The sequence below is a fragment of the Ambystoma mexicanum genome, chromosome 1q, assembly GCF_040938575.1.
Source record: "Ambystoma mexicanum isolate Mex_15411 chromosome 1q, UKY_AmexF1_1, whole genome shotgun sequence".
Lineage (NCBI taxonomy): Eukaryota > Metazoa > Chordata > Amphibia > Caudata > Ambystomatidae > Ambystoma > Ambystoma mexicanum.
In genome coordinates this window covers 1,318,316,827-1,318,344,372 of record NC_090922.1, presented here as the reverse complement: position 1 = coordinate 1,318,344,372, position 27,546 = coordinate 1,318,316,827, and the positions used below count along the sequence as shown (strand labels likewise).

At 49.1% G+C, this 27,546-nt stretch overlaps 1 protein-coding gene across 1 annotated transcript in view; it reads left to right on the top strand.

The window, feature by feature from the left end:
* The window catches only part of LOC138546981 (sterol carrier protein 2-like), a 1,126,877-nt gene that overhangs the window by 386,994 nt on the left and 712,337 nt on the right, over positions 1-27,546 (top strand). Inside the window, exon 5 of the mRNA XM_069642178.1 lies at positions 19,488-19,552. Within this exon, the coding sequence (XP_069498279.1) occupies positions 19,488-19,552 (65 nt within the window). The remainder of the gene's footprint in view (positions 1-19,487; positions 19,553-27,546) is intronic.

Sequence of the window (27,546 nt, the reverse complement as noted above, 5' to 3'; positions counted from 1 at the left end):
TCTCCTCATATAGTGTCTTATAAAAATCATAAAAACATTTGTTAATGTCCTGTTGTGCCTCACAGATCTCTCCATTCTCAGCTTTGATTGCCCAAATCACGCTACGCTCAATTTCGTTTTTGTACAACCAGTCTAACAAGCCACCCGGTTTGTCCCCTTCGGCGTGTTGCCTTTCCACGTATTTTCTATAACTCAGCTTATCCAATCTGTCACAGTGTATTAAGCACTCTTGCTTGAGAGCAACAGCCTCTTTGCACTCCCACTGGGTAAATCTCTCTGACAGTCCATGGCTTCTAATTTTGTTTCTGCCTTATGTAGATCATTCTCTAATGTGGCTTGAACCCTGTTTGCTTTAGCAATCGCAGTACCCCTGATTATGACTTTGAGGGCCTCCCATAACGTGCACGCAGAGTACACACTTCCGGTGTTATACGTGAAATAATTATGCACCCCTTCCCTTAAATGTTCATGGAATATCTCGTACCTCAGAGACTCACTCCTAGGTCTCCATGTCGGGATACGTGCTGTCGGGGGAAACTCGCCATGCAACCATCAGCGGGGCGTGAACTGACAGCACTCGTGCTTTATATTCTGCCTCCACAAATTCCCCCAGAGTGTCTTCTCCCGTAAAAATATAATCCAGCCTAGTGTGCAAGTCTTGGGGCGCAGGGTAATGCGAGTATCCTCTGGCTTGCGGGTGAAGAGACCCTCATATGTCTGTGAGTTTAAATGCCTGCAACAATGTGGACAAGGCTTTGGCAGAGGGGGCAGGGTGTGTACATTTTTCATCTTATCTGTCCCATATAGGGTTAAGTGTACAGTTAAAGTCTCTGCCCCATATCAATGTACCATATCATATATGTGTGGACTTATTAGTGGATATAACGTGCGGAAATAAGCCGCTGTATCTTGATTTAGTGTATATACATTGATAATGCAAAACTGTTCAACCCGACCTCACAATATAAACATACTGCCCTCTGTGTCTTGGAAAGTCTCGAGCACCCTCAAAAGTACTGACGGCACCACCCATATAATTACGCCCTTAGCATAAGCAGAGTATGATGAGCCCATCGTCGTACATCGCCATTTTGTAGCTAGTGCGCTCTGTTTCTCATTTGTAAGGTGAATTTCTTGAAGGAGCGCGATGTCAATTTTCTGGCACCTCAAATAAGTCATAACTCTATTACATTTAATATAACTGTTGAGGCCCCTGACATTCCAGGGTACTATTCTAAGTTCCCCCATCGCAATTAAAAGTCTAACGTGCATCAACAGTTCAATGTTCAAATATAGCATATACAGTGTGGATTCATAGGCTAACCACTAACTAGCTACCCAACTCCCCACCCCACCCCCTTCCCAACAATTGCCCAGCTCAATTCCTTGCACTCAGACACCCTCACTTCTCGCCTCTGCTCCTGGTACATGGGGCGCAGTGGGCGGATACGTAATTGTTAGTATCCGAACAAAGAAATCCTATCTGAGGTCTATGACGCTCCCACGTAGTGCAATCTTAAATAAGCACCACTTTGTTGGCTTCTGCATTTTGGCAACTCTCATTTTCCTGAGGCTTCCATCTGGAGAGTCTCCCTTTTGTCGCATCATGTACATATAGTCACACTGCTACCTTGTAGTGGTACATCTACTCGGCGCTACTCGGACCAGCCTCTTCTCCGGTTTGCAAAGTCTGTGTGTCCATCCATTTATATGCGTCCTCTGGGTTGTCAAGGAAAATTGTGTGACCTTTGTGAATCACTTTCAGTCTAGCCGGATACAGCAACTTGTACTTCATATTGGCCTCTCATAGTCGTTTTTTCACTGCTGCGTAGTTCATTCCCTGTTTCTGTACCTGTAGGGTGTGCCGTTATTGTGGCAGAGGCACGTTGGATTGTCCATCCTTTGCGGAAGTATTCTAGGGTCTTCTCCCTATCTCGGTAATTCAATATACGGGCTAAGGCTAATATTGGCCTTGGCGGGGCTCCTGGCGGTGATATCATCATCAACGAGCTATGTGCCCTTTCAACTGTGAAGCCTTGAGTGAGGGCTCCTGGACCGATTTCTTGCTGCAGCAGGGTCTCTATGCAGTTTGTCGGGTTCTTTCCTTCTTCTCCTTCTAGGAGTCCAATAATTCTTACATTATTGCATCTAGCCCTGCATTCTGCATCTTCGGCTCTTTCTTCCAGGTTACACACCTGTTGTTGCAGTACCCTGACTTCCTCAGAGGTGTCTTTTAGGCCACTTGTATTCTCTGTCACTGTCTTCTCAAGTGTTCCCGTATGTTCAGCCAGTGCCCTCACATCTTGTCGTAACAAGTTCACATCTATGCTGATGGCGTACATTTTGGCCTCAAAAGACTCTTTCAAATGTGCTATGGCTTCTAGGATCTGTTGATCTCCTTTCTCGAGCATCTGTTCTCTATGCAGTTTTCGTGCATGCCTCCAAAATTAGCCGTTTCCCTTTGCTTCTTTGTGTTTTAGAGGCCATGGTTCATTCGTGCCTCGTCCTACATCCCTCCTGCCAATGGTTGCGTCACCAGGACGTGTTAATTCCCAAGCTACCCAGACAGTTCTTACAGGTGGTTGTTACCGCCATCCCATCGATTGGACACTGGTGTGTATTGGCGTATTTGATGGGTATAGTTACTCCTTTCCGTGCTGCTGTAAATTTCCTAGTTAGCCATTATTTGGACTGTATCTTTGCTGTGGGGGCTTGGATTTTGCTGGGCAGGTCTGCACCGTACTGCTCCGCCACGCTTCAGTTTAGCTGGCTGCCAACAAGGGATATTGTCCGCTGCCTAAGTTATCCTGCTGGCTTTTAGCGGTCTATTCTGTCCCCTGGTGATGTACTTAGTGCCTGATGACTCTTACGGTTCCTAGGTGTCCAGTATATCCTGTACGGGGCTCTTGCAGGTGTACAGTAAGCACGCACATGGCTCCAGGGTTACTCGTCTACCATCAGTATCCGAAGTTGTTACTCACAGACTCACCGGGGCAGGGGACGTGTGAGCATCTACATTTGTATTGCCCTTGTTATTATAGTTATTGCCATAGGCCCCTTCCCTGATTCCTGCACTCGTCTCTTGTTGCAGGTGGCCGCTAGACCTATGGTTACTCTTCTTGCATGTTTAGGATGGCCCGGGCTGTGTCATGTTTTTACTCCATTTATTTAGTCGCCTGTTGCCAGGCACTTACTTGTCTCTTACACGTGACATATTGTGTTATTGAACTGGCCACAGCACTATTACTGGGCCTAAATTGTTGCCATGTCTGGCTGCAGTTATCTTCCGCCCCACTACTAGAATAATGAATCCAGGCTTGGTGATTTCCTTTCCTTGCTCAGTATTATATGTTTCTCATGTACCGTCACTAACAGTGATTACTCCGCGGTGAGCAATTGTGACCGTGCTGTTCTAGATAATATTGCTGGGTGTACTAATGCTCCCCAACGGAGCCGGCCATGAAGCCGACTTGCCTTGTTGCAGCGGAGTCCGTGGCCACTGCCCGTGTTGTAACTCTGTTTCGGGTGCTTCTCCACCGGCCTCTTTCCTCTGTGGTCCGCCCTTGCTATTCTTTCACACGGCAGATCTGTTTCAACACTGGCCCATCCCTCCGTCGCACCGGCTTCCACCCTGGTCTGCCCTTTATCTGTTGTCTGTTTCCTTTATAATCCTCTTATATTCACTTTGTGCTTTTCGGGCCTGCTTTCACTGTGGTCCACCTGTGCACACCTAACCAGGGCTAGCTCCGCCTCTGGTCAGCTTACTTTTTAGCGGGCGGGGACGTCCAGAGCTGCAGTCTGCTGTCATGATGCCTACCTCTAAGGAGCCAGGCCGGGCCCAGCAACCCCAGAGGCAGACATCATTTTCCCCAGGGAAGTCTCAGCGGGCCCAAGTCGGGGCCCTTTGGACTCAGTCCTGGCGCCTTGGGCGCCAGGCTCATAGCGGACCCCAGTCCTGGCGCCTTAGGCGCCAGGCTCATAGAAGAGGATATGTGTTTAAGCGCTTGGGTGCACACTTACCTGATGCAGACCTTGCTGCTTCATCCAGGCCCTCTTGAGGCCTGAATGGGACTACTTAACCTGTAGGACTACTTCACCACCCGGGTGTGGTCGGGGAAGGATACATACCTGATTGGTGGAAGGATACATACCAGGAACTTCTTCCAAGGCTATTTAAACCCCACCCGAACAGCCACACATGCTTCGCGTTGTTCTGCACCTAGCAGCTGGACGCTCACCGTGTCAGCTCCTGCATCCTAACTTCAGCCACACCTGCCAGCACCCTGGAACACCTGCAAGGGGAGAAAGGAAGAGAATAGGAGAAAAAAAGCCCTTACCTGCTAAATCTGCATCCCGGAGTCATTTCTCCAACGGCCCTGAAAAGGAAGACATCATTTTAAAGGCATTTTGTTTCGATCGCTGCAGCGCTGCATTTTACTCACCTTTGCAAGGCGCTTCCATCTTCAGCAGCGATCTTCCGGATTCAGCTACGCCCCGGCGCCTAGAGGAAAAAAGACAAGAACAAAGGTGAGAGGGAGAAAAGGAATAAGGAAAGCTCGGTTTCCTTTTAAGTCTTACCTGTTGGATTATTCCCACTGCATTTCGGGTCCTGCCGCTTCCTGGCATCTCCGGACCCCGGCCCCTATGGGGAAAAAAGACAAAGACATTGAATGAGCGAATGCAAAGACATTACCTGAGCGCTCATCCAGAACTGTTTCACTTCGGGTCGGCGCCATATCTCCGGCACTCCGAACCCCGGCCCCTAAGGGGAAAAAGACATAAGGATTAGCGCTGGCTGCAATTAGACAACGAACATTATTATTAAGCTTGAACTTTTGAACAGAACTTTTACAGCGCCTTACCTGAACAGTCAAGCTTACCTGAACTCCCATCAATCCTCAATCCAGTGAAGTAACTGGGTTTCAACGCGCCCCTGCATCAGAAGCAGGATGGAGAGCTCATCCTTCCAAACCCTAAGGTGAGGCTTCACGGGGAATCGTGGAGGAGGTATCGTGGAGGGTTGGAAGGGAGTGGGAGGCTTGAGCATTGTTCCACAGTTGGTAATACTCCCTTTTCACGCACAGGAGGGTATCCAACGAGCCTGGGAAGCCAGAATAGAGGGGCCCATCCTGTCCATCTTCAGAGTTCTGCGCCTTCGACGCCGCGCCTCCGTGGGAACCAGGTGAGCGTTACATCTGCCCCTTATGCATTGGCAGTTCTAAGTATGTGCGCACTTTCGGCACCGTTAAATATCCCCCTGTGGAGTTCAGGTTCCTTCTTGGAGTCACGCCTACGGCCAAATGCTCCTGCCTTGCCCTGCTTATCATGGACATGGTTGGTGGCTGTATGCACGGTGTGTTCCAGTCCTCGATCAAAGGCCGCCACTGTTACGCTGTCCCACCAGGTCAGTCTGCAGCCCAGGCCACCTATTAAGGGGCAGCTCGCCTCCCAGGTGGCCAGACATCCGGGTCACAATCTCCTCAGTACGCTGACTGCTGTATCTGCAGTCTTCACTGCGGTCTATGCCTCAGCAACCGCTTTGCTTCACACTTCGCTGTTGTTAGGGCATGTCTATTCAGGCACTGGCGCTGCTTCTTTTGATACAGAGAGCCGTTAGGCACCCTGCTCCTTTATTTGCCGCTTGTAGACAGATCACAGCCTCACGGTCTCTGCCATCTTCGTTCTGTCTTCCCGTGTCGGATCTCAAACTTCAAAGGGTTCTCACAGCGATATGGGCCAGCGGTTTCCTTTCTTGCTGCACACAGCTGTGCACGGTACTTTCATACACCTTTTGATCTCATTGGTGGCTTTCCATTATACGTCAGCTTGCCTTTCTCGGTCCGGATCATGGCGGATTAGCAGAAGCCACCAGATTAGCATCTTCACTGCATGGCTGCCTAGCCACGCTCCCCTAAAGATGGAATACATATAAGCCCTGTCCCGTTCTCCCATACAGGATTGTCACAGACTGTCAATGATTGCCCGCTATGACCAAATCCCCAGTTGGTGTGAGTCCTTTGCAGAAACCTGTAAACAAAGACAATTCTGCAAAGGACTCACACCAACTGGAGCTTTGGTGTTGGTAGGCAGTTGCTCTTCCTCAAGCTTCGGACAGTCTGTGTTACAGTGCCACTCCTCAGCTCTGCTGCCAGTAAGTATCTTGTTGTACGGAGCGGATGTCAGCATTCTGCACATGTGTTGACACTTGTCTGTTCTTACACGCCGTTCAACTGTTCCATGCTGTAGTGGCACCTGTTGGGTTGAAATGACACTTGGCACCCCTAAAGACGTGTTATTTCTTTGTTTCATCACTTGGGGCGATGATACTTGTAGTTTCCTGAAATAAACAGAGAGAAGATAGCCAGCATTTGGAAATGGAGGTATGGGGTGATTAAGAGTGTTACCGTTTTCAATCACATGGCAAACAGAGAAGTGATAGTCACTGGGGCCCTCCCAACTGCCAACGTCCACCTCTGGTGCATGACTGGCTTTGGCTTCCTCCCTGATAGGCCTCTCCCACCCCAGGCTGAGAGTGGTCCCTAGCCCTTCATGACGGGGTTAGACTACTGACCCTGTTACACACCTCCACAACTAGATGCCTGAGAATACCGGGATAAAAAATAAACGTTGACTTGTTTTGTTTCGGCCCTATCTTCTACTCTGAGGGAGTAGGGATGCAGGGCTGAAAACCACCTCAAAGCACATGGGTATGTGTCCGAGTTCCCACTGTAAGGAAGGTATGGTATCAACAGTGAAGGCAGACACAAGTGATCCAGTTCAAGCGTGTTCATTGAACTTCAGATGGGTTGATTATATGCCTATCTAAACCTAAATCTGAGAATGGGAGAAAGCTACGACCGTATATCCTGTACGGGGCTCTTGCAGGTGTACAGTAAGCACGCACATGGCCCCAGGGTTACTCGTCTACCATCAGTATCCGAAGTTGTTACTCACAGACTCACCGGGGCAGGGGACGTGTGAGCATCTACATTTGTATTGCCCTTGTTATTGCCATAGGCCCCTTCCCTGATTCCTGCACTCGTCTCTTGTTGCAGGTGGCCGCTAGACCTATGGTTACTCTTCTTGGATGTTTAGGATGGCCCGGGCTGTGTCATGTTTTTACTCCATTTATTTAGTCGCCTGTTGCCAGGCACTTACTTGTCTCTTACACGTGACATTTTGTGTTATTGAACTGGCCACAGCACTATTACTGGGCCTAAATTGTTGCCATGTCTGGCTGCAGTTATCTTCCGCCCCACTACTAGAATAATGAATCCAAGCTTGGTGATTTCCTTTCCTTGCTCAGTATTATATGTTTCTCATGTACCGTCACTAACAGTGATTACTCCGCGGTGAGCAATTGTGACTGTGCTGTTCTAGATAATATTGCTGGGTGTACTAATGCTCCCCAACGGAGCCGGCCATGAAGCCGACTTGCCTTGTTGCAGCGGAGTCCGTGGCCACTGCCCGTGTTGTAACTCTGTTTCGGGTGCTTCTCCACCGGCCTCTTTCCTCTGTGGTCCGCCCTTGCTATTCTTTCACACGGCAGATCTGTTTCAACACTGGCCCATCCCTCCGTCGCACCGGCTTCCACCCTGGTCTGCCCTTTATCTTTTGTCTGTTTCCTTTATAATCCTCTTATATTCACTTTGTGCTTTTCGGGCCTGCTTTCACTGTGGTCCACCTGTGCACACCTAACCAGGGCTAGCTCCGCCTCTGGTCAGCTTACTTTTTAGCGGGCGGGGACGTCCAGAGCTGCAGTCTGCTGTCATGATGCCTACCTCTAAGGAGCCAGGCCGGGCCCAGCAACCCCAGAGGCAGACATCATTTTCCCCAGGGAAGTCTCAGCGGGCCCAAGTCGGGGCCCTTTGGACTCAGTCCTGGCGCCTTGGGCGCCAGGCTCATAGCGGACCCCAGTCCTGGCGCCTTAGGCGCCAGGCTCATAGAAGAGGATATGTGTTTAAGCGCTTGGGTGCACACTTACCTGATGCAGACCTTGCTGCTTCATCCAGGCCCTCTTGAGGCCTGAATGGGACTACTTAACCTGTAGGACTACTTCACCACCCGGGTGTGGTCGGAGAAGGATACATACCTGATTGGTGGAAGGATACATACCAGGAACTTCTTCCAAGGCTATTTAAACCCCACCCGAACAGCCACACATGCTTCGCGTTGTTCTGCACCTAGCAGCTGGACGCTCACCGTGTCAGCTCCTGCATCCTAACTTCAGCCACACCTGCCAGCACCCTGGAACACCTGCAAGGGGAGAAAGGAAGAGAATAGGAGAAGAAAAGCCCTTACCTGCTAAATCTGCATCCCGGAGTCATTTCTCCAACGGCCCTGAAAAGGAAGACATAATTTTAAAGGCATTTCGTTTCGATCGCTGCAGCGCTGCATTTTACTCACCTTTGCAAGGCGCTTCCATCTTCAGCAGCGATCTTCCGGATTCAGCTACGCCCCGGCGCCTAGAGGAAAAAAGACAAGAACAAAGGTGAGAGGGAGAAAAGGAATAAGGAAAGCTCAGTTTCCTTTTAAATCTTACCTGTTGGATTATTCCCACTGCATTTCGGGTCCTGCCGCTTCCTGGCATCTCCGGACCCCGGCCCCTATGGGGAAAAAAGACAAAGACATTGAATGAGCGAATGCAAAGACATTACCTGAGCGCTCATCCAGAACTGTTTCACTTCGGGTCGGCGCCATATCTCCGGCACTCCGAACCCCGGCCCCTAAGGGGAAAAAGACATAAGCATTAGCGCTGGCTGCAATTAGACAACGAACATTATTATTAAGTTTGAACTTTTGAACAGAACTTTTACAGCGCCTTACCTGAACAGTCAAGCTTACCTGAACTCCCATCAATCCTCAATCCAGTGACGTAACTGGGTTTCAACGCGCCCCTGCATCAGAAGCAGGATGGAGAGCTCATCCTTCCAAACCCTAAGGTGAGGCTTCACGGGGAATCGTGGAGGAGGTATCGTGGAGGGTTGGAAGGGAGTGGGAGGCTTGAGCATTGTTCCACAGTTGGTAATACTCCCTTTTCATGCACAGGAGGGTATCCAACGAGCCAGGGAAGCCAGAATAGAGGGGCCCATCCTGTCCATCTTCAGAGTTCTGCGCCTTCGACGCCGCGCCTCCGTGGGAACCAGGTGAGCGTTACAGAACGCGAAGCCTTACCACAATTTCCCACCTGGGCGCTATGGAGACTTCCGAGACAGATCAGCTGGCCCATCTTTTAGGGGAATTACGGGCAGAAGTGCACTCAGCCCGCCAGGAGGCTAATGCTCTCAGAAGGGAACTAATCCTATCCAAGGAAAGAACTGATGATCTGGCCAAAAGGTTATTGCAGGGCCAGGCAGAGCACACTCCTTTACCTGTTTCCAGAGATATTTCTACAACAATGGGTTCGAATAACCCGGTACAAATCTATCTACCTGGACACATGCCTTTGGCCCCGCCGGAACGTTTTGCGGGGGATCCCAAGAAATGTTGCCAACTAGCACAAATAGACGTGCGGTTATCCACCAGCCACCACCCCCAGACCGACGGACAAACCGAGAGAACCAATCAGACTCTCGAGCAATATCTGCGGTGCATGTTACACCAATCCGAGTTGAATTGGAAGGACATCCTTTGGATTGCAGAATATGCATACAACAATTCAGTGCATTCTGGAACCGGACAGACTCCTTTTTATACCCTGTATGGTCACCATCCTCGGACCTCTGACCTAGATCCACCTCTGACCCTGGAGATGCCTGCAGTAAATCATCTACATTCCACAATAACCAAAGCATTCAAAGAAGCTACAACCCACTTACAGCAAGCCAAGAAAAAGTATAAAGAAAACGCTGATTTGCACCGAAGTAAAACTCCTCCTTACCAAGTAGGAGATCAGGTATGGCTAGCAACTAAACATCTACCCCTCAAGGGTCAGCGAACTTTTAATCCCAGATTCATTGGGCCTTACCCCATCAAAGCTATTATCAACCCAGTGGCCTTTAAACTCGATTTACCATCCAACATGCGGATTCATCCTGTTTTTCACGCATCTCTTCTAAAGCCAGTACAACCTGGAACCAGACTGTCTGAACCTCCAGGCCCTGTCCAAATTGATGGAGAATTAGAATTCGAAGTGAAAGACATTTTAGATTCCAAGATAGTTAAGTCGAAACTCTTCTATCTTGTTGATTGGAAAGGATATGGACCTCAGGAAAGATCTTGGGAACCCAGTAACTATGTTCACGCACCACGATTAATTCAAAGATTCCATCGAAGATTCCCGCACAAACCAAAACCCCCGGAGGAAAAGACCTTGGGAGGGGCCTTGAGGGGGGGTACTGTCATGATGCCTACCTCTAAGGAGCCAGGCCGAGCCCAGCAACCCCAGAGGCAGGCATCATTTTCCCCAGGGAAGTCTCAGCGGGCCCAAGTCGGGGCCCTTTGGACTCAGTCCTGGCGCCTTAGGCGCCAGGCTCATAGCGGACCCCAGTCCTGGCGCCTTAGGCGCCAGGCTCATAGAAGAGGATATGTGTTTAAGCGCTTGGGTGCACACTTACCTGATGCAGACCTTGCTGCTTCATCCAGGCCCTCTTGAGGCCTGAATGGGACTACTTAACCTGTAGGACTACTTCACCACCCGGGTGTGGTCGGGGAAGGATACATACCTGATTGGTGGAAGGATACATACCAGGAACTTCTTCCAAGGCTATTTAAACCCCACCCGAACAGCCACACATGCTTCGCGTTGTTCTGCACCTAGCAGCTGGACGCTCACCGTGTCAGCTCCTGCATCCTGACTTCAGCCACGCCTGCCAGCACCCTGGAACACCTGCAAGGGGAGAAAGGAAGAGAATAGGAGAAAAAAAGCCCTTACCTGCTAAATCTGCATCCCGGAGTCATTTCTCCAACGGCCCTGGAAAGGAAGACATCATTTTAAAGGCATTTCGTTTCGATCGCTGCAGCGCTGCATTTTACTCACCTTTGCAAGGCGCTTCCATCTTCAGCAGCGATCTTCCGGATTCAGCTACGCCCCGGCGCCTAGAGGAAAAAAGACAAGAACAAAGGTGAGAGGGAGAAAAGGAATAAGGAAAGCTCAGTTTCCTTTTAAGTCTTACCTGTTGGATTATTCCCACTGCATTTCGGGTCCTGCCGCTTCCTGGCATCTCCGGACCCCGGCCCCTATGGGGAAAAAAGACAAAGACATTGAATGAGCGAATGCAAAGACATTACCTGAGCGCTAATCCAGAACTGTTTCACTTCGGGTCGGCGCCATATCTCCGGCACTCCGAACCCCGGCCCCTAAGGGGAAAAAGACATAAGCATTAGCGCTGGCTGCAATTAGACAACGAACATTATTATTAAGTTTGAACTTTTGAACAGAACTTTTACAGCGCCTTACCTGAACAGTCAAGCTTACCTGAACTCCCATCAATCCTCAATCCAGTGACGTAACTGGGTTTCAACGCGCCCCTGCATCAGAAGCAGGATGGAGAGCTCATCCTTCCAAACCCTAAGGTGAGGCTTCACGGGGAATCGTGGAGGAGGTATCTTGGAGGGTTGGAAGGGAGTGGGAGGCTTGAGCATTGTTCCACAGTTGGTAATACTCCCTTTTCACGCACAGGAGGGTATCCAACGAGCCAGGGAAGCCAGAATAGAGGGGCCCATCCTGTCCATCTTCAGAGTTCTGCGCCTTCGACGCCGCGCCTCCGTGGGAACCAGGTGAGCGTTACATCTGCCCCTTATGCATTGGCAGTTCTAAGTATGTGCGTACTTTCGGCACCGTTAAATATCCCCCTGTGGAGTTCAGGTGCCTTCTTGGAGTCACGCCTACGGCCAAATGCTCCTGCCTTGCCCTGCTTATCATGGACATGGTTGGTGGCTGTATGCACGGTGTGTTCCAGTCCTCGATCAAAGGCCGCCACTGTTACGCTGTCCCACCAGGTCAGTCTGCAGCCCAGGCCACCTATTAAGGGGCAGCTCGCCTCCCAGGTGGCCAGACATCCGGGTCACAATCTCCTCAGTACGCTGACTGCTGTATCTGCAGTCTTCACTGCGGTCTATGCCTCAGCAACCGCTTTGCTTCACACTTCGCTGTTGTTAGGGCATGTCTATTCAGGCACTGGCGCTGCTTCTTTTGATACAGAGAGGCGTTAGGCACCCTGCTCCTTTATTTGCCGCTTGTAGACAGATCACAGCCTCACGGTCTCTGCCATCTTCGTTCTGTCTTCCCGTGTCGGATCTCAAACTTCAAAGGGTTCTCACAGCGATATGGGCCAGCGGTTTCCTTTCTTGCTGCACACAGCTGTGCACGGTACTTTCATACACCTTTTGATCTCATTGGTGGCTTTCCATTATACGTCAGCTTGCCTTTCTCGGTCCGGATCATGGCGGATTAGCAGGAGCCACCAGATTAGCATCTTCACTGCATGGCTGCCTAGCCACGCTCCCCTACAGATGGAATACATATAAGCCCTGTCCCGTTCTCCCATACAGGATTGTCACAGACTGTCAATGATTGCCCGCTCTGACCAAATCCCCAGTTGGTGTGAGTCCTTTGCAGAAACCTGTAAACAAAGACAATTCTGCAAAGGACTCACACCAACTGGAGCTTTGGTGTTGGTAGGCAGTTTCTCTTCCTCAAGCTTCGGACAGTCTGTGTTACAGTGCCACTCCTCAGCTCTGCTGCCAGTAAGTATCCTTGTTGTACGGAGCGGATGTCAGCATTCTGCACATGTGTTGACACTTGTCTGTTCTTACACGCCGTTCAACTGTTCCATGCTGTAGTGGCACCTGTTGGGTTGAAATGACACTTGGCACCCCTAAAGACGTGTTATTTCTTTGTTTCATCACTTGGGGCGATGATACTTGTAGTTTCCTGAAATAAACAGAGAGAAGATAGCCAGCATTTGGAAATGGAGGTATGGGGTGATTAAGAGTGTTACCGTTTTCAATCACATGGCAAATAGAGAAGTGATAGTCACTGGGGCCCTCCCAACTGCCAACGTCCACCTCTGGTGCATGACTGGCTTTGGCTTCCTCCCTGATAGGCCTCTCCCACCCCAGGCTGAGAGTGGTCCCTAGCCCTTCATGACGGGGTTAGACTACTGACCCTGTTACACACCTCCACAACTAGATGCCTGAGAATACCGGGATAAAAAATAAACGTTGACTTGTTTTGTTTCGGCCCTATCTTCTACTCTGAGGGAGTAGGGATGCAGGGCTGAAAACCACCTCAAAGCACATGGGTCTGTGTCCGAGTTCCCACTGTAAGGAAGGTATGGTATCAACAGTGAAGGCAGACACAAGTGATCCAGTTCAAGCGTGTTCATTGAACTTCAGATGGGTTGATTATATGCCTATCTAAACCTAAATCTGAGAATGGGAGAAAGCTACGACCACCAAGGTAAAAATAACACAGTCCTAGTGGTGTCTCTGTCAAAATAAAAGGGCATATACTAATAAACCTATTGCCAATCCTTACTTCTAAATACAAGTGGTGTGGGACAATAATGTATGCAAACAGAAAAGTGTTCAAGAAATAATATGTCAGGATGATAGAGCAGTTGGCTCCCCTTTTTTCAGCACGGTCAAGGCGGTACACTTGAGCTTTGCACACACTCTGACTTCTTGGCCACGAGCTAACAGTTCAAAACTTAGACATCAGTCTCTTATTGTAGAGGGCTAGATGTAACAAATGAAACACAAATGTTCCTTGCTCTTTCTCAGGTTTTCACATTCACAAGTTCGCAGCTGGTCTCCCTCGTTTGGGCTCAGACCTTGGAATCCCCCCCATTCGGGCTCAGACCCCTTTTCCACAATGTTCAGAATTGGGTCTTCCTCGTTCGAGCTCGGATCATGGATCCCCATAGTTCGGGCTCAGACCCCTTTTCCACAATGTTCAGAATTTGGTCTCCCTCATTTGGCTCGGACCATGGATCCCACTTGGTGGGGCTCAGACCCAAGAACCAAAGTCTTTCGAATGTGCAATGGGTTTTGCTTAAACAGCTGCACGACCACTTCGATTCACTTCTTCACTCATTATTTTCTCGTTCACTTCGTTTCCGTTACTTTCCAAATCAATACCTCACAGAGACATTCGATTGAGCACCTTCAAGGTACCAGACCAGTCTGCCACGGATATTGTACCTTTCCTCTTGGTTAAGTTCAAACATTCAAAAGCCGTTAGACTTTCCTCGTGTCTTTCATTACACACACAATTGTCGTTCTTGCGCTCTTTATACAATGTTGCTGCTTGCAACCTTGTCTTCAACACAGACCGGTCTTGTAGCGGTCTATCCAACTCATTGCTTGTGTTGATCTCTCTGGCACTGCTTTGATCTTGGAGCCAAGGGCGATACCACGGTGGCTGCTGCTCCTCCCCGACTCGACTAGCCGTGCTGGAGGGCCCTGTGTATCTTTGACACACAATGCAGTATCCAGTATTGTTTCCTGGCCTCATGCTTTCGACTCAAAGGGGGTTTTGAAAGCCACGGTTTTCTGGAAAGGTCAAGGGTATCTCCCTCCTCGCTCGCTCTCCTGTGTTTGCTGTCTTTCTTTCCTCGTTCAGCTGCCGTCTCGAAAACACTAAACACTACTCCTTCATGTTCTGGACCTCACTCAGAGTGTGCTCTCGTGCTACACCTTTTATCCGTTTGGGGAAGCTTAATGGGAGTCAGCAGTTGTTAACAGTAATTGCCTGCCTCTGCCTGACCACAGTATTGAGACATGTCATGTGGAATGCTTCGGTGTGAGTCTGTTTTCTTCCAGAGCGGGCTGTTCATGAGAAAGTGTTACTGTAGGAAAAGGTGGGGGGGGTAAATAACCCATATATCCTACTGGGTAGGATGGGATAAAGGTGTTACAGGGATGGGGATACCGCCTCTCTCCATCGGGTGTCCCACTTCCACTCCCAGAAGACCCCTCACTCAGGTGATCCTCCTACGCTGGTCCACCCCCAGGGTCTGGATCCAAAGGCGATGGCTGTGCTCTGGCCACCTGAGAGAGAGATCCCGGGGACTAGCGGGTGAGACACCTTTGGGTTTCTCATACTGCCCATCCATACCATGGGAGAATGGTCAGTGATGAGCTTTAACTAATCAGTGTGATAGTATTTCAGACTGTGGAATGCACACTTGATTTCCAGGTACTCCAACTCTACCACAGTGTAGTTTCTTTCCTGAGGAAGAGTTTCTTGCTTGTAGAAATGAATTGTGCACCTTGAGAGTTTCCACCAGTACATCGATCCTGGGCATCATGTAGGTGTTGCATTTTGATATTTCATTGAGTCTTTGGCATCAATGCAAAACCTCTATGTATTATCTGGTTTTGTCACCAGTACAATTGATGAGGACCATTAGCTGTGGGAATTCACGAGAACACAGAGCGCCAACATCTTATTCAGTTAATCCCTCCGTTCAGATGGATGACTTGGCCTGGGGCTGTTTGGAATTTGTGTACCACATCTCAAACTGGCTTTGCAGAGAATAATTCTGGGTATCTCTCCAGCCATCTGGCTAGTTCTTGCTGACTGGATGGGGGGAGACATGGAGGCAGGGTAGCCCTGTGAACTTGGATTGGTATAGGACTCTCCCAAGTATTACTGACAGAATGTCAAGAGCTGTGGACTTCTATTGTCCCGCCAGGCCTTAAATGTATTCATGTAACAAAATTGGGAAGGCTTTCCACTAGCCAGTCACTTGTTTTGAGTGGTGGGTAGCAAGACCACCACCTTGTCTCTGACCTGGAATGTTTGCAGTTAGTCATCTTTGTTATTGGAATGTTCTTGTCTGGCCTGGGCGGCTTTTAAATGTCCGTACCTTCTCCATATACTCAATCGTATGTAGCACCATGGGATTGTTACTTGTCTGTCGGCTTGCTGGCCCTTTCCAGTTTTGTCTCATGATGTCTAGTATATCACAGGTATTTCGGCCTACTCGGTCATAGTTCTCAGAAACTAGACTGAGGCGTCTTCTGAATGGCAAAGTAGGCTCAAGGTATTACTTTGTTGCAGTTTCTGCCATTCTCTGCAACCAGCTTCAAGTTCTGGTTAAACTGCTCTACCAGGCCATCCGTTTGGGGTGGTAGATGGATCGTATGTACTTTCATATACCGCATCAGTGTAGACATGAAGCTGCTGCCATAATCTGTAAGGAATCCCTCCGGAAAGCCCACTCAGGTGAATAAAGTTAACAAGCCTTTGATTATGGCCTTGGTGGTGTTACTTCTGGCTTCCGGATATCTGATGGCACAATTCAGTATCACCAGGATATCCTTTCCTGATTTTGAAAGTTCAAGTTGGTCCCACAATATCAATACCAATTCTGTAGAAGGGGACCTCAATGTTGGGTAAATATTGCAGTGGAGCTCTGGGAGCAACCACGTGTGATGCCTTGTGGCAGATCAGGCAGTTCCCACAGATTTGTTTGACCCAGGTACCCTGCCGTCAAGTTGAAGCTGGCCGGTTCCTAAATGGCCTTCTGGGACTGCTTTGGCATCAAGAGTTGATAATAGTTAGATCCTTCTCCATTCGGATTCACATCGAGTCCCCTCTTAAGCTATTGGTTGGCACAGCTTGATGACATGAGCGAGATTTCCCATGCTGAAGAGGACTTCTTTGCATTTTCCTCTATAGTCCTTGTCAATGACTCCTGCTCCCATGTATAAAACAGTGTTTGTGAGCCAGTGTGGACTTTCAGGAAATTCTTCCATGTGTTGCAATTCCACACCCTTAAGCTGGTCTTGATCAGGGCCTTGCTGCGTGGAGGAATTGCCACTTCTACATATAAAGCACACCTTGCTGCTGTGTGAGGTCTTGTGAGGATGCAGGCCCTCCTCATCACTCTCACTAATCTCATCACTTCCCTGGGCTGTGGGTGACCTCTGATGTTTCCCACAATGACACCACTAGTCACAGATGGCCTCTACAGCAAACCAACACCTAGATGAGGTCGAAGGGCTTTTATTGTCAGCTTGGCAATGGGAGTAGTGGCTTCCCCTCTCTCTCTAAAACAGGGAAGGGCAATCACACCCTACCCCAGGCTTTCCTCAACCCCGGAATGGTACTAGTGGTTGGTAAACCCTACTATCTAAAAGCTATCTGTTGTAGCATCTGTTTATAGGTGATGGCCTAAAGAAAAACACTTCCTTTAATAACCATGTTGATGACACTTGTCAGAGACCCCGGTTGGATAGTGCCTTCCAATCACTCTGGGCAATCACCTGGTCTACTACACCCTTCTCCTTTTTTGGGATCTTAGGATCTTAGTTCTTCTATAAGTCACATTTTGGTTGATGGTTGGCTGAATGTCGAATTATTGGAGTCTTTTGGAAGCCCCCCAAAAACTTCTCTGCCTTTTGCCAGTTTACCAAAACTTCAGTGATTGTAGCAAATTGACCAACAAATTCAGATGTGCATAGTTCATTCTAGGCTTTGAGGCAATTTTCAGGATTTTGTTTGGATTAATAGGAAGCAGCACTCCTCCTGCCCTTAGATAAGCTGCCACTAGATGCAAGTTTGATAAAACACCATAGAGCAGATCTCGTCCAAAACATAGTCATACATTGAAAAATTGAAGACTCACAACAAAATGGGCACAGCTAAATAAGTATCCTTTATGTCCAGCTGAACTAACCAATCTCTTTACCTCAATACATTGTATACCATAGTTGTCGAATCTATTTTGAAATGACGATAAATAAGGAATTCTTTTAGCTCTTTGGTCGTTTTCTGACCTTTTTCCTTTTGCTCTACGAAAAATATGTTGCTTAGAAACCCTGCTGGGTATAATACAGAGCACTCTATTGGTCCTTTCCGCAGTAGTCCCAGAATTTCCGTTGCAATAACAGCACAACATTCTTTGTGAACGTGAAGGGGCTTTTGTTTTAATGATTGCATGGATGGCAAATAATCTTGGCCAGAGACACTGGGCCTCATTACAAGTGTGCCGGTCCGGTAACAACAGTGCCAGTAAACCTACCGGAACCGTTGTTACTGGACCGTCACACTACGGGTCTACCTGCCAGCGTTGTTGCCTGCCGGGCACAGTGGCCAGTGTAGGCAGACTTTCACGGAAGCACCGGCACCCTTATTAACGTTGCCAGTGCTTCCGTGTTCCCCACTCCCACAGCATCCTATGGGACTCTATGGGAATGGGGAACACCATTTTACCGGCGACCGACTTCCCAGACTGCCCGGGTTGTAATGTCCCGGTTCTTCCGGCAAGCCAGAAGTCTGGCAGTAACCTGACGATTTTACCGGCACGGTTACTGCAGACTCGTAATGATGCCAAGTGCTTCCTAAACCCAGGATCCCTTATGATTATTTTGTTTTCCAATTTGCCAAACACTGTTGACTCCTTCCCTTTAGGGGAATAACAGATAGAGAGAAATATTTATGTTCCCTGATGGAAAATCAATTTTTTCCCTCAGAACCCACAGGATCAACAACCTTTTCCTCTTTATGGACAGCAAAACAAAGACATGATGGGCCTCATTATGAATGTGGCGGTCCGGAAACTAGGGTGCCGGTAAGCCTACCAGCACCCTTGTTTCCGGACTGCCACACTAAGTCTGCCTGCTGGTTCCCCTGCACCCAACAGGTCTGACTCTGCTGGGCACAGTGGCCCCCTTAGGCAGACTGATCACGGAAACACTGGCCCTGTTAGTTAGTTGCCGGTGCTTCTCGCGGGTTGCCAAAGGACTTGTAACATATTCTGGCACCCATCAGCCTGGTCTGCCGGGACTTGTAATGTCCCGGTGACACCGGGAAGCTAGGGGCCAGTAAAATATTACAAGTCCGGCGGCAACCCGCCAGAAGCACTGGCAGGGTTACCGCCGGACTAGTAATGAGGCCCAAGAACTTCCAGAAGATTGCTGGACATATTTGACCTGGAATAAAAGGACTGTTGCTAAAGGTTCAACAACTGTATTTTTGGCCCCCAGCCACGCCGGGACCTTGCAGAGACCCATTGGTAAAAAAAATATTTTATAGATGCATGAGCTCTATCAAAACAAATGAACGTAATACCTATTCCCCAGATGCTGCCTGAAATTCCTGAGTCACCTAGGGAAATATACATAACTGAAACAAGGGTGCAGCAAGAAAAGAGAACATGTTGTTAAATGTGTGGAGCTGTATATTGTTAGGTAGGCACTCAATGGTAGAGTGCAGATGATGCATTATGAGACTTGTAGATTTTTTCTTTCTTACTTCTAAAATATTTATAAACCAGAAAAGAGAATGCTTGCGAAAATCCTCCATGCTGTGACATAAAAAAAAACTTCTTAACTTCATTGCGAGACTAATATTCCCACCAGGAGCAAATCGGTTAATCCTCGTAACTACTTTGTGAATCAGCCCCTTACACTGCTTTCAGCAAAAAAGTATCCATAATGCAACACGCTCTCTGTAATCGATAGTGGACCAGATAGTATGTTTTGTAAATGCTTTGTTTATTTCTGGTGCTGATTCATTTCTTTTTATTTGTAAGGGTTGGCTGATTGCGCTCTAGCTCTTGGCTTCGAGAAGATGGAACGAGGCTCTATAAGTTCTAAAGTAGGTACACTACAAATAATGTATATGCTTATTGTTTTGAAACTGAAACTCAACTGTATGCTTTTACAAGAATCATAGTGTATCGCTGGATTGTTATGTGAAAATGGATGCTTCTTGTGGTAAACCTTGGAGAATGAAGTAAAAAGTATACACACTTCTTAAAGTTTCTATGCAATGAATGCCATTCATTATCAGTCCAGAATAGTATAACAAATTGCTTCTGCCCATTAATGAATTTTGAGTCACAAATTAGAAACAGCGTTTTTTGTAAGTGTTCATTCATTTTGTTCTATAACCATTTGCACCTTGTTTTCTAAAAGTGTGTCCTGTGAAAAAGTCTGTGTTCCAGCTTTTGTTAATGGTATCGTGGCTACCTTGTCAAGTCATCCTAAAATTAACATGCCCTATGCTCCATGACTTGTCTATGTTCTGTGGTGAGTATAGAGGAAAGGAGTGCGGGGGCAGGGGGAGTCTGAACATCCTTACATGGCATACCTGCCCTCATCCTGTATGCAGCGAAGGGATTTTGCTTTAAAATACTTCATTTCAGTTGAACTATGTGAAATGTTTGCCCTCATCATGTCTTTAAGAAATAATATCTATGATTGTTAGAGAATATTTTTCACACTGGTGAGGGGCGTAGGAAGTGTAGCGCATGGCCCAAAAAAGGGCTCAGCTAGATGGGGCTACATACTTCTCCCCTAAGCGAAACCTAGCAATAAAGACAAAGACACCAGGGTTGTGAATAAAGTGCTTTATTTTATATAGTGTGTGTGTTTTATTTTATGAAGTGTGTGTTTGTGTATGGACTAGTCCATCCAGCTCCATGGGGGCTGGATGTAATGTAGAGGAAAACAAACAAAAGGACAGGACTCCACTACCCAAAAATGTACTGGGCAGGGGAGAAAAGATTCTACGGGGAGCTTGCAAAAAGAAAACATTGAAGGACGGTCAGTGAAGGAGAGAGCAAGATGGAGAAGGAGAGAGCAAGAGAGGAAGGATGACAGAGAAGGAAAGAAAAGACTGGAGCAGCCCCCCACGGCCTGAAGAAACGTTTGTGCCCGGCTGCGTTGGCAGGGCGACCCAGCTAATTTCTGTGGGCATGGGCTGGATGCCCTCCCGAGCCATGCCTTTCCTGGGCTGCCCCTGGGAGGTGACGAACGTTCCACCCTAAGTTGCCCTGTCCTGGTGAAGCTGGTGAAGTCAGGGCAGCCCAGGTGAAGATCAACGACCTGCCCCCTGGGTCTCTCAGATACAGGAGGAGATGAAGGCAGAGTCTCTGTAGCAACCGGGACGCCGCTTGGATCCAAGATGGCGCTGCAGGTCTGTGGTGTTGATGCAGGCAGCCTCCCAGGCTATGGGGACGCCCAGAAGATTGGAATATGGCCTCAAAAGTGACCTTGTGTGCTCCCCATGCCATGGGAACCACAGAAAAGCACAATTGGTGCCACAGAGTGGTGCTGAACGCAGGAAGTGGCCTCATAGGCTATGGGACCACAGCGAAGGAACAGACAGACCACGAGTCTGGTGCTGATGTTCAACGGGCCCCATCTGGCAGAGGGTCGCCCAGGGACTATTAAAGTGGGAGTCACACAGGCTGCATTTGGGTGACCAAAGTGGTGAATGGGGCCACCCAGAAGAGAGAGACCATTGAAGCTTGGCCTGAACATCATCAAGGGGCAGGCCCACCACCCACCTCAGAGACAGCCTAGTAGGGTACTGAAAACTGGTCGGGGCGCCTGACTGCAGCAGTCCCCACTGTGTAAATGACCTGTATTATATGTTATGTATGACTTGTGTGTTATTTGTATATTTATGTTTATAGCTAAATACATTTTAATATTTCTAATCATGTGTAGTGCATAGTATAGAAAACCAGAGTAGTGTATATATTTATAACTATTAAGAAAGTTGAGTATGAGTACATCCCTTTTTAAGTGTTGATTAGGGGTATTTCTGCTCATTCTGCGCTAACCGTTGAAGTGCTTGAGTAGTGTGGACTTTCGCTGCCCCAGGTACTATAAGGTATACTCTAACCTTAGTCTCAGCTTCATAAATTGGGTTGGTTACCGAAGTATGGCGCTGAACCCTTCAAGTCAGAAAGTAATGTACAGTGAAACGTTCAAAAGTGGCTTTATTGGGGGGGCGTGGCCAACGAGCGACCGATGTAGACGCGTGCTCGCTGAGCTCCCGGTGCCGCCAACACATCCTGCCAAATCCTGGGGGAATTTGACTTGCGACACTCCTGCAAAATTACGAAAAGTTGGCCGACAGACGACACGACACATTGCAGTTGCTCCCGTAACAAAACGGAGGCCGGAGGCGAAGATAACTGCGGTGGAAGGTGATAGAGCGTGGCACCCGCCGAACTCGATCCAAGATGGCCGACAGTGACTTGGGATAGTGCGCCACTGACATCCGGCACGAAGAACAGCGCCATACAGGAGGAGCGAACGGTTGATGGGAAGGCAGTGACCAACCGTACGCGCTCCGCTCCGCTCCGCGTTGAGCGCCCGCCAACTCAGAACAAGGGGCGACAGACAGCGACGGAGAGGCACGTGATTGGGCACGCGAAACGGTGAGGAGCAGGGTGGGCGGGAGGCAGTGGTTGCGAGCAGCTTTCCCGCTTGCCCGCTCCCAGAAAATCGCTTGTGATTAGATCGAGAGTTAAATCCGTGCCCCGGCCCACGCACAACGCTACTAGAATCATCAAGGCGGATCCTCATCGAAGTTGTGACTGCAACGGTCATGGGCAAGGACAAGAGCAGGAGAGGCACGACGCAAAGCAAAATGGAACAATACGCGGTGCCCACACTGGCCACGGAGCCGACACAGGAAAGATCGGCAATTACTGAAGATGAGGAACCCGAACCCTCTCTCAAAGACATTATGAACGCCATAGCCAACTCCAGAACCGCTATGGAGATTAAAATGGACGGCATCAGCACAGAAGTGTCCCTCCTACGCCATGACTTGCAGAAACTCACGTCCCGCACGGGAGAGGCGGAAACCCGCATATCCAACACGGAAGATGGCCTCCGAAACATCCATCAACAGATGACCAGAGTACTGCAACGTGTTAAGACTCTAGAGGAACGGGTGGAGGAAGGAGAGGGGCGCTCTAGACGGAACAATATACGAATCCTGGGATTACCTGAGAAAAGTGAAGGCCCCTCCATGGAACTATTCCTTGAACAACTACTCATGGACCTATACGCCCCAAAGAATTTTTCGAAACTTTTCTCCATTGAACGTGCACATCGAGTCCCAACAGGCAGACCAACGCCTGGGGCCCCACCCCGCACTGTGATTGCCAAAATCCTAAATTACAGAGATCGCGACGCGATACTGCAAATGGCCAGATCCAAGGGAGCCACGACCTACAACGGCGCGAAAATCGCTTTCTTCCCGGATTTCACACGGGAAGTACAAAGAGCACGCCAATCATTTGACCAGCTTAAGAAGAAGCTACAGACCCAAAACATCAAATATGGTCTCCTGTTCCCGGCACAGCTGAAAATTTACCATAATGGCACAACCGTGCACTTTAATGACCCAAAGGATGCATGGAATTGGGCAGAAAATAACCTGGAGGGAGATTGGGGCCCCACAAATAGAAGGGAACGTGAACGAAATAGACCGCGCCCGGACAGATCCCCGAATGCACAACCACTACAAGGCCAGGATGGACTACCACCAAGAGAAGCCGACTGAAGTGTGCGGACACATGCTGATAGCAATGCACTGTCAGAGCTTTTCCCCCCCCCCACATTGAAGAAATGGCGGCTCGAGCGGGGGCCCCCCCCCTCAACAAAGGTAATAGGACCAGCGCCGAGCAACGGCGACAGAATCGCAAAGAAGTTATATCGAATGTATTGATTGTTTGTTCGGTCCGAGCAGACCCTTGTCAGGCTCGGCCTAATGTTGGGGCGACAGGTACTTCCAGTTGGGGTGGAGTATGGGGAGGGTACGAGGGAGTTTGTGTTTAGGACAGAGTTTATTTGTTTGGTTTGCTGCTCTAAGATCAATGCGCGCAATAGGCTGGGGTCGGGTTCCAGGGGGGCGGATAAGGGGCAATGCCCGGAGATACACACAACATTACCCGGCATGTCCGATTCCCGACCACCATGACTGACCACACCGCTGAAAGCAAGAACAGGTCTATTAAGATAATGACCTGGAATGTGAATGGGCTAGGCAGCAGTATCAAGAGACGCCTTGTACTCCAATATTTGAACCGTTATACGCCCGATGTAGCCTTCCTAACCGAAACGCACCTGGCGGGCACAAACTGCAACCTCTTCAAGCGAACTAATTACCGCATCGCGATACACTCAGGTTTCTCCATGGGAGCTAGGGGGGTGCTGATCCTCGTGCACAAACGACTTCCACTGACCCTCTCATCCGTCACACAGGACCCAGGAGGTAGATTCGTTCACATAACCGCGACTCTTTGGGAGCGGCCTATATCCATGCTAGCCGTATATGCACCACCTACCTTACTCACTGCACTACTTGAAGATATAACGCCAATGTTGGCGGCGGACTCCTCGAGCTTGATGGTGGTGGGGGGAGATTTCAACGAGGTCATGCACCCAGAACTTGACCGAACACACATCCGCTCGAGAAATCCAGCTACGCATACCAAACTAGCCACGTTCGCCGACGCAATAGGCCTGAAAGATGTGTGGAGACATTTGCATCCTGGCACGAGAGAATACTCTTTCCTCTCCGGAGCACACGCCTCATTATCTAGACTTGATTACTTTTTTCTCCCGATCTCCGAATTACATCTAGCAACCGATGCACACCTCCTACCCAGAGGTATATCGGACCACTCCCCGCTCGTAATGGTGCTCAATACACACAGGCCGATTCCCCCACCCACGTGGAGGCTAAACAATTATTATCTGGGCTTCCCCGACCTAGTCGAACATATCAAAAAAGGAACAGAATCATACTTTGAACTGAACACAACCTCAGTGGATAGCCCTGTAACATTGTGGGAGGCATACAAACCCGTACTGAGAGGGGAACTCATATCCCAGATCGCAGCCCATAGGAAAAAACACGCCGCGGCGATCCGGGCGGCCGAAAAGCGAGTACAAGAGGCAGAGGTAGCTCATCTATCCCAAGACCTCCCAGAATCCCATCGCGAATTACAGCTAGCACAAAAACAGTTTCAAAACGTCGCCCTGGACAATGCCAAACAGGCACACGCAGCGATGCGGACCAGAGTGTACGAAACCGGGGATAAGGCAGGCAAAATGTTGGCGTGGCTGGAGAGGCGTGACGAGGGGCTCCGACATGTTAGAGCGATCAGAACACAGGGGAATACACTAGTGACAGCGGACCGTGACATAGCGGAAGAGTTCGCAAGCTACTACAAGGAACTCTATGGACCGCCAATCTCCCCCATTGACACTACACCCATCTCGGGAATCACCCTTCCCTCCCTGACACCTGAACAAAGAGCCCTGCTAGAAACCGACATATCGGAGAATGAATTGTCTGCAGCCATAGCCGACCTTCAACCCGGGAAAGCCCCGGGACCCAACGGCCTTCCGGTCGAGGTATGGAAGAAAATAGGCACGAGCGTAATTACACCACACTTGCTGAAAATGTATGAAACCTCCCGAAACAAAGGGTCCCTCCCACAAGACCTGAGACAGGCCACCATAGTGGTCATACCCAAAGCGGACAAACCCCCAGAGTGCTGCAGTTCGTATAGGCCCATTTCCCTTATCAATACAGAAACCAAAATTTTAGCGAAAACCTTAGCCAATAGATTGCAGCAAGTTATACCCTCCTTGATCCACCCGGATCAGTGTGGTTTTATGCCGCAGAGATCCACGCGGATGAATATACATCGATTATTCATGGCGATGGAGAATGCGACCACCATCCGAGACCCGTTGGCCCTGTTGGCCGTAGACTTCGAGAAGGCCTTTGACTCTATCAGGTGGGATGCGATCTGGGAGATAATGCAAAGGATGGGATTCGGGCCCCAGTTTATGAGCTGGGTTAAATTATTGTACAAATCCCCGCTAGCAGTCACGAAAGTGAATGGTCACGTGTCAGGCCCCTTTGAAATCGGCACAGGAACCAGACAAGGATGCCCACTGTCGGCCATGATATTCGCAATAGCGATTGAACCACTCGCTATACTGTTAAGAACAAACGAAACATGGAAGGGATTTAGATGGTCTGAAGCCTGGGAAGATAAGGTGTCCCTATACGCGGACGACTTATTGGTTTACTTACAAGACCCGGTCAGATCCTGCCCCATAGTGACTGATTTACTGCAGAAATACGGCTCCTTCAGTGGCCTGAAAGTAAACTGGGACAAATCCACCTTATTCCCACTTAAACAAGAGGGAGACTCGATCCCGCCCCAATGTCCCTACCGGGTAGAAAGGGAACAATTCAAATACCTAGGTATTCTAATAACAAATAAGCTGACTGATTATGTGCCCAGAAACCTGTACCCAGTCATGACAAGATTTGCAGAGGATGCCCGTCACTGGTCATCCCTCCCGCTGACACTACTGGGTAGAGCTGCACTCTTCAAAATGATGACCCTACCCCGCCTACTCTACATATTACAAAATGCCCCATTACACATCCCTTCAAACATATTTAGGAAAATAGACCAGACACTCCGCAGACTGCTGTGGAATAACGGTCATCCACGCATAGCCCTAGCTACACTCCAAAGATCCATATGGGAGGGCGGAATAGGACTACCCCGAATGCAAACATACTATTGGGCCAGTCAATTGATGAAAGTGAATGACCAACTACACGGCGACACCGATGCACCACACAACAAATCTCTAGAGTCGGACACTCCTGGAAAACCCATCATGCTGTACCTTTATAAGAAAAGAGACCGCGCGGCTACTCCCAACATGCGCGCACAGCTAACACAAATCTGGACAGACGCACACAAGTTCGTGGGATGGGGCGACAAACTATCGCAGGCCCAACCTCTGTGGAACAACAAGAACCTTCCAGGTGTATACACGCTCCCCAGGTGGCCGAACTGGTCCCGGCAAGGTCCGCCCATCTTGGGAGACGTTGTGAAAGATAACACCATGGTCCCTTTTGCAGAGCTGGCTCTCCGACTTGGACTTCCCCAAACCGAACATTACCACTATGCTCAACTACAACACGCACTACGAAACATCCTCCCCGAAGTGAGCCCCCTACCGGACTTCACCCCCATTGAGAGAAATCTACTCCCGGAACCAATTACCCGGAGAGTGACATCGGTTCTATATAGTGCCATAAGTTCCTTTGGCACACCAGATCTACTGTCACTGCGGACCAAGTGGGAATCGGACGTGGGGGCCATACTGCCGGAGGAATGGGTCATGACATTGATGTTCCCTAGGGAGATAGCGATTTCATCAAGGCTTAGATTGGTTCAATTAAAGATATTACACAGAGTATACTATCCCAGGGTGGCCCTACACAGATGGGGAAGAATAGATGATCCGAACTGCCTGCGATGCAAAACGGAAGAGGGTACCTTTTTCCACATCATATGGGATTGCACACATATACAACCACTTTGGGAGGCATGCTGTGCGGAACTCTCTAGAGTTATGGGGAAAACAGTTCCCAGAAACCCTAAGCTACTACTATTGGGGATAGATGATGAAATTGACCTATCTAGATATGAAAAACTGCTCTTGTTCACCACCACCGCACTTTTGAAAAGGAACATTGCTCAAAAATGGGGCTCGGACCAAATACCGAGCTATGAACAATGGAGAACGGATGTGGATATCTGTGTCGCAACGGAATACAGAGTATACGCGGCCAGAGGATGCCCGGCAAAAGCCCTGAAAGTGTGGAGGAAATGGGAAGATGCCCAATGAGGATTATAAAACAACTGGACGCTGCCTGCGGGCTCAACTAAAGCTGTCCCCCCCCCCTTTTTTCCTTTGCAAACATATGTGTACAACATCTGAAACAGCCAGTAACCC